At 37.6% G+C, this 16392-nt stretch overlaps 1 protein-coding gene across 15 annotated transcripts in view; it reads right to left on the minus strand.

Moving 5' to 3' along the window:
* Positions 1–8437: 8437 nt before the first annotated feature.
* The window catches only part of R3HDM1 (R3H domain containing 1), a 63852-nt gene continuing 55897 nt past the window's right edge, over positions 8438–16392 (minus strand). For all 15 annotated transcript variants that reach the window (XM_026714616.2, XM_026714615.2, XM_026714614.2 and 12 more), the window contains 5 exons: positions 15891–16060; positions 15152–15302; positions 14042–14121; positions 11272–11356; positions 8438–9881 (listed from right to left, as the gene is read on the minus strand). In XM_026714616.2, the coding sequence (XP_026570401.1) occupies positions 9511–9881; positions 11272–11356; positions 14042–14121; positions 15152–15302; positions 15891–16060 (857 nt within the window). In that variant the 3' untranslated portion in view covers positions 8438–9510. The remainder of the gene's footprint in view (positions 9882–11271; positions 11357–14041; positions 14122–15151; positions 15303–15890; positions 16061–16392) is intronic.

The raw sequence follows: 16392 nt of genomic DNA on the forward strand, positions 1-16392 counted from the left end.
GACCTCACCCATCCAGTCATTACTTACACAAAGTAAGGCAACTGTGATTAAATCAAATAAATAAATATTGGGGATCAGCTCTGGATTTCTGTGTTTTGATGGACTTTCAGGCTTGGTCCAGAATAGACCTTGCACCCTAATTGGTTGTGGAGTTTTTATTTATCTATTTATTTTTGTCAATTGCTTAAAAGATAATAGGTATAAGTAAAAACATAGTTATGAATACATGGATACATATAAGAAAAATAAAAGAAGCAATAGGACAGGGATTGTAGGCACATTGGTGCGCTTATGCACGCCCCCTACAGACCTCTTAGGAAAAGGGTGAGGTCAATAGTAGACAGTCTAAGGTTAAAGTTTTTGGGGTTTGGGGAAGAAACCACAGAGTCAGGTAGAGTATTCCAGACATTGACCACTCTGTTACTGAAGTCATATTTCCTGCAATCAAGTTTGGTGTGGTTAACCTTGAGTTTGTATCTATTGTTTGCTCTTGTGTTATTATGGTTGAAGCTGAAGTATTCACTGACAGGTAGGACATTGCAATATATAATTTTATGCACTATACTTAGATCGGACTGAAGGTGGCATAGTTCTAGATTTTCTAGGTCTAGAATTTCAATTTCAGTGGTGGCATAAGGTATTCTGCAACGAGTAGAGGAGTGGAGAACTCTTCTTGTGAAATATTTCTGGACTTTCTCAACTGTGTTAAAATCAGATATGTAATGTGGGTTCCAGACTGATGAGCTGTATTGGTCTAGCTCTAGCAAATGTTTTGTATGCCCTAGTTATTCGTGTAATATTACCAGAGAAAAAGCTACGTAAGATTAGGTTAACAACTCTTAATACCTTTTTGGCCATGTAGTTACAGTGGGCTCTAGCACTTAGGTCATTAGAGATGAGTACTCCAAGATCCTTGACAGAGTTTGGATCATCAACAAGGTCTTGACTATTCAGCCTGTATTTTATTTTCTGATTTTTTTCCCAATATGTAGGACAGAGCATTTATATGTTGAGATTTGAAGTTGCCATTTGCTTGACCATTCCAATTTTGACTATTTGTTGTCTGTTTGACAGGAATGCTTCTATCCAGTTATGCAGGTATCCAGAGATACCGTAAGATTTTAGTTTTAGGAGTAGTTTGTTGTGTACCACTGAATCAAAGGCTTTACAGAAGTCTATGTAGATTGTGTCTATTGCTTTACCCTGATCGAGTTGTGTAGTCCATATGTTTTTGTAGTGTAAGAGTTGCAGATTACATGATAGTTTTTTCCTGAAACCAAATTGTTGTACAATCATTAGAGAGTAGGATGTTTGTTTCTAAGTGGAGGATGATGGATTCGTTAATAATTGATTCCATGACTTTACAGGTGATGCAGCATAAAGAGATTGGTCTGTAATCTTCAACTAGGTTCGGGTCTCCCTTTTTGAAGATGGGGATGACCATGGTTTGTGACCAAAGTTTTGGCAAGGAGCTGGTCCTGAAAGATTTTTCAAAGATTATGGTTAGAGGTTCGGCTATGGCAGTGGATAGCTTTTTTAAGAAGTAGGCACATATGTTTTATGGGATCTTGGCTGAACTTCACCAATCTATTTAGAAGAAATAAACTCTGTACTGATTATATATTTTGCTTTGTTGTGCTATGTCTTTTGATCATCATCATAGAATAGAATAGAATATTTTATTGCCCAAGTGTGATTGGACACACAAGGAATTTGTCTTGGTGTAAATACTCTCAGTATACATAAAGGATACATTCGTCAAGAGTCGAGAATCATAAGGTACGACATGTAATTATAGTCATAGGGTACAATAAGCAATCAAATCATACTAGGAAACAGTCAATATAAATCGTAAGGATACAAGCGACAAAGTTACAATCATACAGTCACAAGTGGGAAGGGATGGGTGATAAGGATTGATGAGAAGATTAACAGTAATAGTAGTGCAGACTTTGTAATAGCTGAACAGTATTGAGGGAATTATTTGGTTATCAGAGTGATGGCTTTCAGGAAAAACTGTCCTTGTGTTTAGTTGTTCTGGTATTCAGTGCTCTATAGCGTCGTTTTGAGGGAAGGAGTTGAAAGTTTATGTCCAAGATGTGACGGGTCTGTAAATATTTTCACAGCCCTCTTTTTGACTTGTGCAGTACACAGGTCCTCGATTGAAGGCAGGTTGATAGTAATTGTTTTTTTCTTCCATCTTAATTATCATCTGAAGTCTGTGTCTGTCCTGTTGGGTTGCAGAACCAAACCAAACAGTTATAGAGGTGCAGATGATAGACTCAACAATTCCTCTTTTGAACTGTATCAGCAGTTCTCTGTAGAACTGTATCATTATGTATTATCCTATTGTTTCATGTTAAGTACTTTCTGTTTTAAAATTGGGTTCTTATTGCTTTGTTGAGATGAAGCCACTTTGTGAAATTTGTAAAACTTTGTTTAGAAATTTTAACCTCTGGGACAGAAATTAATATTGGCTATTGTGGCTGACCCTGAGGTAGGTTAATTTCTACATTCTAAATTACAAGCATCTCAGAAATATAAACATAATGCTCATGAAGTTTGATTGGCACCATGGGCTTTGTTTAGGATTTCATGAAACCTACCCCTCCCCTGAATGCAATAGGCTGGCAAATACTTAACAGGTGAATTTTTCTTTATTGTTTAGGCCTAAAGGAAGCCTTTCTAGCAAAGATGACTTTATGCTCTCAATTATATCAGAATATGTGTGCCATCCTAGTGATCACTTATAGCAAAGAACAGAATAACAAGGGTTCTAAACAAACTTAATTGAAATTTGAGTAACATTGTAATCATGCCAGAGTTCATAATGGATCAACTTTAGTTAAAATAACATTATTGATTTTAACCCAAGGTAAATGTAATCACTATTACACCCTTCTAGGAAACTCTATTAGAGTGTACATGCATTGTTCTAGCATCAGCAGCTGTCTGGGTTAATATTTCAAGCTGAAATTCTAGATATACTTCACTGTGACTAAGTCCCCTTCAGTTCAGTTGGAATTACTTTTAAATACATGCATATGTTTGCACTGTTAGATCTATATGTGCATTTTTTTTCACATTAGTTGGGATTGGGCTTTCAATCATGTTTTTTTTTAATTGTAAAGATCCCAAGTTATTCTATGAGGGTGATAATAAACTTTTATTAGCTCCCATTACTTGTCCCAGCTTCTGCCAGTCTAGCAGTTCGAAATTATGTAAAAATGCAAGTAGAAAAATAGGGACCACTTTGGTGGGAAGGTAACAGCGTTCCGTGCGCCTTTGGCGTTTAATCATGTCGGCCACATGACCATGGAGACAGCAGACAGCACTGACTCTTCGGCTTTGTAACAGAGATGAGCACCACCCTTTAGAGTTGGGAATGACAAGCACGTATTGCAAGGGGAAACCTTTACATTTAATAAACTTTAATTTAGCAAATAAGTTCAAGTTGCCAACTAGATTTATTATTATTATGGTATCAAAACTGTAATTCTCTAGGGATTATGGAATGAGTCTGCCTGCATTTTAATATATAGTGGTTTCCAGTCTGAATACTAAGCAAGTCAGCTAGTTTTTCCTTTTGTATTTGCAAAGCTTAAAAGGATTTATTTCTGAATAAACATATATAAGACTGAAATGCATATTGAATTCATTTATCTTCTTTTCACACTAAAGGAAAAAAATAATACCACAATCTGACTGAAGTGATTTTGTCTTTGGAACATTTCAATAATTAAGTTAGGGGTTCTCAAATTTTGAGTTGTGACTGTTGGTGTACTATACTAGATCACTTAAGGGTCAGGTCAGACCATTGAAATTGCTAATACTTGGCCTTGAATTTTCTCAGAAATATGTGAGTGTTTTTGTTATCTCTGGTGGTATGGTGTGCAATAATTGTATCAGAAGTGCACATAGCAGTGAAATTAAATATCTTATCCACTATTTTAACTTTCTAGCATTTCAAAATAGTAGGAGAGTTGGAGGTGAGCAATCTATCATTAATACTTCAAGAAAGTTATGTCTCTTTGGACAACTCAAGTCCGTTTGCTACTGGAGTAGCATGATCTCAGTTATTATTAGTCAGAAAAACTCTTCACTGTAAGCAACACAGCCAAACAAAAATAAATCAAATGGAAACAGATGATAAAAAACATTGTTGCAGTTTACCCTTATTTTGCTACATAAATTATTAAATGTAAGTGGCATATTTACTTTTGTTGAATCCTGACTCTAAACCAGGGGTGTCCAACCTTGGCAACTTTAAGACTTGTGGACTTCAACTCCCAGCAAAGCTGGCTGAGGAATTCTGGGAGTTGAAGTCCACAAGTCTTAAAGTTGCCAAGGTTGGACACCCCTGCTCTAAACTATTAGTTTTATTTAGGAGGGGTCACAGAATTGCAGCATTTGAGTTCCCCTAATTTAATATATTGTCTGTGTGTATAGCATCCATTTTGATGAACCTTTATACAATTTTATGGTGTGGATAAGAGCTTATTTGTGAATTTATTACACATTTTAAATATCGGCATGCTTTAAAATAACTCAAGGGAGTTTACTTACATATAAAAGCTTAAGATCACAAGACCCTCCAATTATACCATGAAACCATCAAAGACAAGGTGCCAATCAAAGACAGAAAGTTTGCAAAATTACAGATCCACAGGACCAGCTAACCAGAGCCCCTGCCTATGAACAACCTACCAGAATCTGAAAGCTCTCTCGTTGCTATTTTTATGAGTGCCACCAAGTTTGGAGCCATTGAGGTCTCTGGAATGTGATCATAACTGAAGCTCTTCCGCCTCCCTCCCCCACCCTGCCCCAATTCTTGTGAGAGGGAGAGTTGCGGCATTTTCACCTGCATTGGGAAAACAGGTTGGACGTTGTTTGAAGGAAGTAGTCCTGGAGATATCTGGAACTACGCTGCTTTAGGATTTTTAAGTCAAAGCCAGCATTTTGAATTGTACCCGGAAACCTATTGGTATGTAATGCAGTTTGTGAATTGCTGTTCTATTTCTACGGAATTCCACAGGGCTGACAATCAGACTGCTGCCGTCTATAACAATTGCAATTTTTGATCGGTCTTCCAAGGCTGGCCCATGCAAAGCAAAATGCAGTACTTCTGCCTCAGAATTATTAGCTGTGAATCACTGTAACCAAGATCACAAATATCCACTTTCCAGCATCTAAAAACTTGTTAGAATTGTATGAACGTGTTGCCACTTTTAAAAAAAAATCTCTCATTTAATTTTTTTTTTCAACCTAATTCAGGAGTAAACTCAGGGATTTTTTTTAAGCCTCTGGTATTTCTGAAAGTAATAGTTCCATTCGGTTGACAAACACCCACATAGGCCAAGAGCTAAACTTACCATCAGATTTTAAAAACTAAAGTCTCTTGTCATGCCAAATCAAGATAAAAGTGAGCTCATGAATCTTATTCACAGAGTACAGTCAGTTCTAATCACTGTGATCCTAAAAGTCTAACAAATATTATTGCACTTCTCCTTCCTTTTAAACTTTTACTGATCACTATACAAGTTGTAAAAAAATAACTAGTTTGCTGAAGAAGTTTGCGATTTGTACCTAGGGAAGAATATGCCTCTTTTTCTAATGAAACAAATACATTTACTAAACAAAGATAATAAAGAGCTGATAAAAGATTGCAATAATACCCAATGATGTGACAGGCCTTACAATCACGTTCAGAGGCGAGATGGCTCTTGTTGGTCATATTTTAATTTGTATTGCTGTATGGAACAGGATTGGGTTTGATAATCTGTATGGCTCCTTACAGATCCACGATTTTATGAAACTGACTGCTACTAATGGAAGGCTACTGTAATTGTATCCTCATTTTCCTCAACAGCTGTTATCTAGACTAGTTTTGATACTCTATTTTTTGCTCCAGAGTACGCAGCAAACTACAGACTAGCCAACATTTTAGTCTACTGGGCTGTGCAAATCTAAGTTAACATTTAGAATAGTATGAAAAATTATACAAAATTTAATTGTATAGTATGAAATAGTATGAAAAATTGAGAAAGCCATTATTAATTTATAATCATAACCAGGGTACTCACTCTGGTGGAATCAATGGCTGGAAGGAAGGAGGCCCTGATTAAGAAGTATTCCAGTTTGTACACCATTGATGGGAGGCAGCGTACAAGATCAAAAACAGGTCTAGATCAGGCTTTCCCAGGGAAAAGCAGACCAGTCTAGAGAGATTCTTATAAACTGGTGATTCAACAATAAGCTTGACTAAGCCTTGGAATTCTGATTGCTTGTGCTTGATGCCTGTTTGCCCTATGAAGTGGTGAATTTTTCTACACGGGGGGCCTTTAAACAAAGCCTGGATGGTGTTGCTTTAGTGGATTCTGTACTGAACAGGGCACTAGGTGAGATGGCCTTTTAGATTTGCTTCTAAATAAATATTCTTTGCCATATTAACAATTACGACTATAATCTTATGTATCTCCTTTTCAAATCCACCCATTAGTCATCATTACATTTTTGGGCAGTTTCCTCTCTCTGATCAGCTCCAGAGCCAATTGCTCAAGGACAGAATTATCAATATCTAGTTTTATTGTTTTTTCATGACTGGATCATAATTTTTTTTCTGGCCATTTGACTGAAACTCCTCAGAATCACTACATTTTGAAACTCCTGAGCATCACCATCATTTGGAAAGCATCAAAGCACCTTTAAAAACAAATAGTACACGATATTGTCTCAATCAACACTAGCTCCTATACAGTACTTGGGAGATTTTAATAGGATGAAATTAATAATTTAGGGATAGATTAGCAAGAGATTTAGTCTATATGGTTAAAAGGGTCTCACGGGTTTTATAAAGATTTTTTCTAAATATACTCATTGTAAAGGATTTGCACATTTTATCTTAAATAGACACATTGCTTCTACTTTCAGAATTGTAGAATATCTCAAATTATAGATTGGTTTGAGCTTTAAGCATCTATTCTTTAAAGAAATAAATATAAATGAAGGAAATCTACAGCTTTCTTATACTAGCTTTCCTTTTACTGCAGCAGAAATCTTCTAGTACCATAGGTGCTTCATGCTGAAAATATCTTCCAATTATCTTTCTAAAAACTAATACAATGGAAATAAGGGATAGAATATAACTAAAGGATAGAATATAGATGAAGAGAATATTTAAATATACTCGTGAACCTAGCTAAAGGTCTGATATTCACTTGCAAAGGTTCTGTATGAGACCTCACAAACCCTCTGTGAAATCCAAACCAATCCAGTGATAGCTAGGCTCATAGAAGACCTTGAACCAAATCCATTAAATGAACTAGCCATTACAGTTTGTAAACCAATTTAAGTTGTGTGAATCCTGCACAATGTAGTTTCTTAAAAAGCTATGGCATGGTGTGATACATACATATATCTTTTGTCATGTTCTCATCAGACGCTAAATAAATAAGAGTTTGATATGTAAAGAAAGGAGAACTGCTCTTATCTACTTTGTTATTTTTTCAGATAAACAGATTTTTATTATATTGTACTTTACATTTACATTTTCAATAAAGGAGAATATTTGTAGCTCAGGGCTGGCACGAAGGGTCCTTGGTGCTCTTCAAGCTTGTTTGGTTTTTTTTTGCAGATGTTTTCATTACCTAATCTAGGTAACATCATCACTTTGGGTAATGAAGTGTCTACAAGAAAACAACCAAGCTCAAAAGAGCACCAAAGACCCTTCATTTTCCTTTTGAAATTGCTTCTTAAATCTTGATTTCCAGGGTTCTGGCATCACATGAAAGAACTTTATGTAACTTTCTGCTCCAGACACCTTATGTGGCTTGACCCAGACCACTGACATATTAACCGGTGTTGTACTGCATGATAGATGGTGTCCAGTGTTCCCAGGGTTTTGTTTTGGAGTACAAATTTATCAAATCCTTGTAATTGGCCAAACTAGCCAAGACTGCAAAAAGACCCGATTGCCTATAAATTATCGTTCATTTCTAGGGCCTAATATAGGGCAAATAATCATATAACCTCCAGTTGTTTTAGACCAGAACTTCCCATAATTACAACTAGCATTGTTAATAACCAGAAATTATGGGATTTGGATAATACCAGACTTCCCATGATTAATCAATGACCTACAGCTGAGTTTCTACTATGTTCTGTTGTATCTACAATATATATTCCAATCAGTATCTAAAATATCACATTTTTATTAAACCCATTTGTAAGACTTCAATTTTCTGAATTTGTGAATAGACTGAAGTTCTCCCATGAAGACCTGCACAGTACAACCTCAATAGTTAAAAATAGTACATTATTAAAATCTTTCACATTTACAACCAAACTATCATTAGATATGACTCTTTGCAGTGAGGATCCAGCTCCCAACATACCAGTTCTGAGCTGGTTCTTCTTTAAAACAGCACTCCAGAAAATGTATATTTGTAAACATTTATTTTTCCCAAACTTGCATCAGCACACATTGTACAGCCTTGCAAATTATACAGAAATTGAAAAAGGTGTCTCCTTTATATGTGCAATGAATCATTTGATGTCCAGTGATCCTCTACAAATGATGAAAAAAACATATCTAAACTACTTAAGAAGTTTCCAGCACTTATCAAATGTGATCACTCTTACAGTAAAAAAAAAAGTAAAGAAACGAACATATTGATGGGAACACAATTAAAGTGCAAACTTTTTACCATTTGGAGAATCACCTTTTAACTGTTAACTGAAAACTAATGGGTTCCAGTTAAAATAGTTGGTGATGGTCATTTTTTTCCTTTTTAATATTTATTCTGTTGGAATAGAAACAAGATACTTCAAAAGTTGAATTTATTGGCAGTTACCATTCATATTTCCTAAAGAAATCTAGAAAGGGAAGGGGTGGAGAAGGTCTTCAGTAGTTACTGTAGGACTCTGTGTTATCTTGGAGAGGAAGAAAAGAGAGGGGGAAAAAAAACAGCTAATTTCTTTGCCTTTTGCATATTGGGCTAGAAGGACTGTAATTCCCTTGAAGCTTTTCTCTCTTTCTTTTCCAACCCCAGTTCCCTGCTTTTAAACTGAGAGAAGCGTGCTGGCTTTATACAAAGGGATTACAAAATGCAGGTAAGAATATGGTTATTCCTGATGAATAAAAGTTTGCTGTACAACAAAGCTTTGGATCTGGTACAAGAATTTGGAAATATAAAATAAAAGTATTACAAAAGGGGATCTTTAATAGCATTCATTACAGAAGGCTGACTGTCCATTTTATCCTATTGCAGCCGTGTTTTGTAAGTTGATGGTTTAACTTAATCCCACCCCCCACCCACCCCCACCCCCGGCATCTTCTCTGGGATCACTGGGTTTTTAATTCTTAAAAGACTTAACTGGCGTCTGACATCCAAGGGGTTTTATGAAGACAATAACCAAAAAGAAAAAAAAAACATAAACATCAAGCCAATCAAGTAGAAGAGAGATAAGGACATGGAAGTAATAAAGGCTGAATGTTCAGTGCCATAACCGTTACTGAGAACTAGCTCTTTCCAGGATGTGAAAGTCGTAATGCTTCTTGCTTGTTCTCAACCTAAACTTGTTCAGTGAGTTACTTTGTTTCTTCAATGCATTTTGGGCTGCAGACATGGTGGGAAACGTTGCCAGAACGGTATATGTGGATGCCAAGTCACTAAGTTTGGAGGGTTCTGTGTTTACGTTGCTATCTCCACTCCCACAGTAGCGATGGTGGTGTTGGTGTGGCTGATGCACCTGCACTGATGGAGGGTCTCGTAGCCACCGAATCTTGGCACCAACTTTAAGAAGTTCCACAAACAATTTTTCAGCTTCTGCACGAGTTATTCCCTCTGGCAGTTCAGTAATTTCCAAAACTTTTCCTATAACTGAAAGAGAACACCGGATTTAGGAGTGTTAGGACAGTTAGGAAATGAAATTGGTGCTTTCGCTAAAGAGTGGGCCAAGAACTTTTAAAACTCTGTGATTGCCAGTCAATAAAATATTGTATTTGTTCCTCAACCTATCACTATTCCAATTTTAGGATTTGAAAAGGGCAAACGAGTTCCGTGATCAAAGGATAGCCATTTTAAAATATATTTGATGGAAGTTTATAGCGTAAAGTCATGAGTGTCGCGATACTTTAACTATTAGGGAAATATAATTCAGTCTTTCATCTGTCTTAAGAGTTCGAGACTAAGCATTAAGTGACCGTTAAAGAGCTAGAATTTAATGTAACAATACATACTTTGCTGAATCTTTTTTTATTGCTCTCAGTTATTATAATGGCAGAAAGATTTTCTCAGTTATTATAATGGCAGAAAGATTTTATCTGAACTCTTTGTCAGTCAAGTTGGGATATGCAGTGGCCTTGCTTCATAATGACATACAGAAAGACATCAATAGTGAGAATGCAACTATTCTTCTACTAGTCCTCTTGGCAGCTTTTAATACTGTTGATTACAGCGGTCTTTTTATACCATTTGTGAAGGCTGGTAATGGGAGCCATTGTTTTATGGTGTTTCTACTGCTTTCCAAATAGGCAGGTCCAGTCAGTCATAGAATGAGAGGTTGAGTCTTTGGGTGGCCTTATATATGGAATACCCCCAGAGTGAAGTTCTCTCTCCCACTCTGTTTGACATCTAAATGACACTCCCTTGAAGACTGCCTGGAAACTCCAGGTACAAAACACAGCGGCCTCTTTATTATATTAAATTAATAATTGATTTTATAGAAGATTTCCAAGCTTGGTTTTATATTTGAAGAGCTATACCTTAAGCCATGCTCTGTTGCAGACTGTTGGCACAGTCATGGTACATAATAAGCAACTGAGCACACCAAGGCAGCAGAATTGCCCAGGAAAGGCCACTGCAAGTCACCAGGAAAAGGAAGGTATAGACACTGAGAAATAAAAGCTGGTGAGAGAAGGAGATGACTCTTAAAGGTATAAGGAAACATACTTATTTTTTAAAGGTCAAATTTGCTCCTTCCTATACAGGAAACATAGATTGTCAAATCAACTAAATCCAATCAACCACACATCTGGGGATCATTATGCTTGTGCCAAATAAAATTTAATTTCTTAATATTACTATGGTGCCCCACACCACACGTCAATTCATTTTGGGCCAGCAGCATACAGGTTAACATATGCTGTGTTCATCTCCAGATCATACTGTAGTTATGCTTACAGAGTGGCATGGAATAGAAAGAGATATAATATACTTCAACAGTACTACAGTTGTATCACAAAGTTATACCAGTCAATGAATTACATGCCTGGTTCTCCCGCACCAAGATCAGCTGAAGCAGCCTTTTTAGCCGGTTTTCTTCCTCTATTTCCATGTCTGTTTCCTGGCTGACACTAAAATAGGAGTGGGGTGATTAAGAGTTGAGGGAGGGAGGGAAAGAGAGAGTGTTCAGAAGCATGTACACACACACACACAAAAATGATCAGGAATGCTATTTCTTCTATTTCCCACATACATATTTTCCAACCACAAAAAATGAAGATTGCCACATCATCAAATCTTAATGGAGCCATTTAAATCAGTGGCCCCCAACCTTTTTTTGTGCCACGGCCTGGTACTGGCATCACAAAATGATCCACGGCCTGGTATCGGCATCAGCAAGCATGACAAGGCAAGACGAGCCGAGCGACCGGCCAGCCAGCCGTCCCCTGCTTCTCCCCACCACCTTCAACTCCTCCTTCGTACCTTTGTCAATGGGCTTCGGGACGGTCGCTTCGCTCGCCTTGCCTTGGGTGCTGAAAGAATCCTCGCGCCTTAGTTTCATTCGAAGCCGCCCCCACCTTCAATGAAACTAAGGCGCGAGGATTCCTTCAGGACTCAAACGCCGCTTTCCAACCGGAAAAGCTCACCCAGAAGCACTTTCTCATCGAAACAAGATGGCGGCGCCCAGCAAACTGGCGGCCTGGTAGAAAATGTTCCACGGACCGGTACTGGTCCGGGGCCCAGTGGTTGGGGATCTGATTTAAATGATATATTACAGCTTCTTTTTGGAAAGAGATCTAGCACCCTGTAACTTGAATTCATGAAACAGTGCTATGCTTTTAACTGTTTCTTATTTTAACTGTTAACTATTTTAAGGTCTTATATTTGTTGTTGTTACCTGCCTTCAAAGTCCTATTGAAAGAAAGATGGAATATAAATAATGAATCATTTATTTATTGCACTGGAACATATTAAACGATATCCAAATAGTATAATACCAATACCATTCCTGCCTTGCTGTAGGTAATACAATATGGGCAATTAAGTATCTTTGAACCAAATAAAGCCTTTGTAATTGTTATCCCCAAATCTAGGTTTGACTGGACATCTCTGATCACACACTAGTAGCACTAAGCGGTATGCTGTTTCAAGAGGCAAATATAAGCTATCTTTGCAGCATTAACTATCCATTTAAGTCATATTCTATAGTTATTCTACAATTATCCAAGATTTACTTTAAAGAGAAATTGATATGCACAGCATGTCTAAAAATATCACTTTCTAAAGAAAACACTTTTCTCAGTCAAAGTGACTGATATAGAACACTATCACATTATCACTATCACAATATAATCCCAAATTTTGATAATATAACTACATTGTGCTAAATACATATGGTATTCCTATGTGCACGTGTCCAAATGGATCATTTTCTAAAGGAAACACTTTTCTCAATGCAATAAGCAATTTTTGACTCAAGGAAGCAGCTACTATTTGACAGAAGCTTTTTTTAGGCATATACATTTAGATTTACAAATAAGCGCTAACCTGTGAAGAACTTAGTGCTCTCTGAGCTTAGTTGTTTGCCTGCAGATGTTTTATTACCTAACTAGGTAACATCATCAATGTGAGTGATTGTAGGGTTTGCTCCATGTTTATATATACAGGTAGTCCTCGAGCACAATTGAGGCCAAAATTTCTGTTGTTAAGTGAGACATTTGTTAAATGAGTTTGCCCCCATTTTACGACCTTTCTTGCCACAGCTGTTAAGTGAATCACTGCAGTTAAGTTAGTAACCCTGTTGGTAAGTGAATCTGGCTTCCCCATTGACTTTACTTGTCAGACATTTGCAAAAGGTAATCTTGGAATACTGCAACCATCATAAATATGAGTCAGTCGCTAAGCACCTGAATTTTGATCACGTGACCATGGGATGCTTCAACAGTCATAAATGTGAAACATATAGTCATAAATCACTTTTCTCAGTGCTGTTGTAACTTCAATCAGTCACTAAATGAACTGTTGTAAATTGAGGACTACCTGTAGTAACTTGCCCTCCTAGTTTTGATGGCGGAATAGTTTCCTCCTTGGGGGTTCCTTGATTAGAATATTGTTTTCTACCTGATTGTTTGTCTAGAGTTGATCTCTGTTTATCTAAATGTTGGTGTCTGGAAAGGAAGGTCTCTGGTCTTTTTTTGTTTCCTTTCTCTTTTTTAATTGTCCCTTCTGAATGGTTTGTAAATGTGGTTTATCTGTATGTGTCTTTTGATGGCTGATTGCCAAGATTCCAGGAATTCCGTAGTATTTTTGGATTTGGCTTGGCTTAAGATGGTAGTAATCTATTGGTTGTGTCTGTCCACGTGTTGTGGGATTAAGAGTTTTCAACATGTTTTCTGACATATTTTATGCCATTAGTGTTGGAGAAAAGTCTTGAGAGTCCCTTGGATTTGCAAGGAGATCAATGCAGTCAACCCTAATCGAAATCAACCCTAACTGTTCTTTGGAAGGACCGATACTGAAGCTGAAGCTCAACTACTTTGACCACCTTATGAGAAGAGAGGATTCAAGGGAAAAGACCTTGATATTGGGAAAGACCAAAGGCACAAAAGGAGAAGGGGACAGCAGAGGATGAGATGGTTAGATAAGTGTCATCGACACAATGAATGTGAATTTGATACAGAGGAGGGCTGGGGAGTCTGGTGTGCTATGGTCCATGGGATCACGAAGAGTCGGACAGGACTTAGCAACTGAACCATGACAACACTTTGTGTTATTCTGTTTGGTAACCTGCTGTAAAGAAAGCCCTTTTTTCGTACCTGTGGACCTGCTATGTGCCCATGTGGCAGAGAAGGATTGTACTGCAAAGGCTGGCCAAGTAGGGGATATCTGGCATCTCCTGAAGAAATACATGGAAACAAGATAATTTCAAATTCAAATACCAATGCTATTTTATGTTAAGAATAGGTAACTGAAAGATTAAAAGAGTATTTTGTACTCTATTTTAGATCTACTTTAGTGAAGTTTTTGTAGAAATCTTTAATTTAGGAAACTTTTCATCTTAAAAAAAAACAAAACAAAAACCCAAACCTGCACGGCAGCATAGAGAAGTACTGCACTATGAAATAAAGGAATTTAATTTGATCTGGGATCACAGGGCAGAGTGGGCTACGTAAAATAAAATATATAATTGCACAGTGCTTAGGGTACAAAGATACCCTCGTATGCAAAAAAAGACATGACCCAAAAGAATGTGATAGAAATGCAAAATCTTCAGGATTGCCAGCCTCAAACATTGTAAAGCCTTTTATATGAAGTCTTTTATATACAAGTTAGCTGAGTATACTAATGAACGGCTGATCAAATGATATTGGGGGAGACCCAGCCAGGCAGTGGGAGAGACTCAAGTCTTTGCATGCTCGCAAGGGGTCTGGAACTGAGTCTCCTTAAGCTCCACAGAACCTTGCCTATCTGTTCTCAGCCAAAGGCTGTTAGTCAGGAGAGTTTCCTGTATAATACGCAGACTATAAAAGCTTTAACCTTACATGTGCAAGTCTGGTTACTTGTGCCTGACAATAAAGACTTCAAGACAACTACAATAACCCACTGAAGCCAATGGCCAGTGAGGATGCGAAGAGCCCCAAACGTGTGGAGGCAAATATTAACACGCACACCAATTTGACCCTTCTGATAACACAACGGAAAATCCGTGTGACACAACATCACTATCCAAAATTCATAAATCCCACATTGCTAGCAAATAAACAGATGCAAGCTGTGTTTTTTACCTAGCAGGCAGTTGAAGGGGAATACCAACAGGAAAGCAAAAAAAAATTTTTTTTTAAAAGAAACAAAATGTAACTTCCTAGCTAGATTTTAAAAGTGGTAATAAAGCATAATTCAGTTATTCAGCAAACGGGGATTCTCACCTTGTCCAGGAACGAAATGTCGCGAGAATGGGGGCACAAGAGGAAGAGGTGTTAAAGTGGGACGGATGTTCTTCATGTTTGAAAGCTGAGTTGGTGCCGGTGACTGGGCTGGAGATGTGGCAGGGCTACCTATTTGTGGACTATGTTGTAGCTGTTAGTTTAACGACAGAGAGAGAAAATACACAATTTTGTCACAGCATGGGAAAAATATGCCTTTAATAAACTTGGGGGCTCTAGTTTAAATCATCTTCGCTCAGTACAAATCATTCTGTGATATGTAACCCCGATGAACTCTCACACTTAGCAGTTTCTTGAAAGTGTGGGTTCTCCTTTGCTATAGTTATGAGGCATAACATCAACGTAAGTGACAAACAAATGAAGAGAAAAACGCTTTTTTCTACACATTCTTGGATACTATGTAGAAGGATCCAGACTCTAGAACTCTATCAATCTCCTAATCTCAATCAATGCAACCTTCTGTTCATTTCCTATGGTACTGGACTTTAGATTTGGACAACTTCCTTAATATATCTTGGGATGGGGAATGGCATTTGAATTACGGAAAACGCAGCCCTTCCCGGATCGAAAACCAGAATTTCCCATCTGAATAATGCTTTCATCCTTCCTCCAATATCTAAAAATCCAATGTGGATAACGAACATTCCACAACAGCCTTGTTAAAAGGGAGGTTTCCCTTCCTGAAAATATCTAGGTTTTCCAAACACAGGATAAGTTGTACCTGTGGGCAACTCTCCAATGAACCAAACTCTGTTGATTTCTGCCCTCTTTGATGATCGCAATAATATTTATTCTGCTTCCACTGAGGAGGGGAATGGGGCCGAGGCTGAGGATTATTGGGAATATTGAGCTGCATCATTACCATTCCTCCACTGGGTGGTGGTGCTACTGCTGCAAAACAAGATTGGAAAGAAAAGGTGTTAATATTTCCCCAATGCTGCTCTGAAAAATCTAAACTGAATCGGCCTTTAGGTTGATGTTATCAATCAAGGCCTTGCTCAATGCTCTGTCAATGTCAGACTTGCAGTTATGAACATTTTGATTCTAGCTCCTGTGGTTCCATCTAACTGTGTTTGCCTGCAGACAAGCAGTTTGCTTTAGAGGATTGGAGGGACTCTGAAGCAGAGTTCGAAGCAATGGAAGGGAATGGGGAAAGGGGTTCTTGAATAAACAGGAGTTGGAAGGACCTTGGAGGCCTTCTAGTCTAACCCCTGCTCAAGCAG

This window comes from Pseudonaja textilis, chromosome 1 (assembly GCF_049901715.1).
Source record: "Pseudonaja textilis isolate UNSWEBS1 chromosome 1, rPseTex1.2, whole genome shotgun sequence".
Taxonomy (NCBI): domain Eukaryota; kingdom Metazoa; phylum Chordata; class Lepidosauria; order Squamata; family Elapidae; genus Pseudonaja; species Pseudonaja textilis.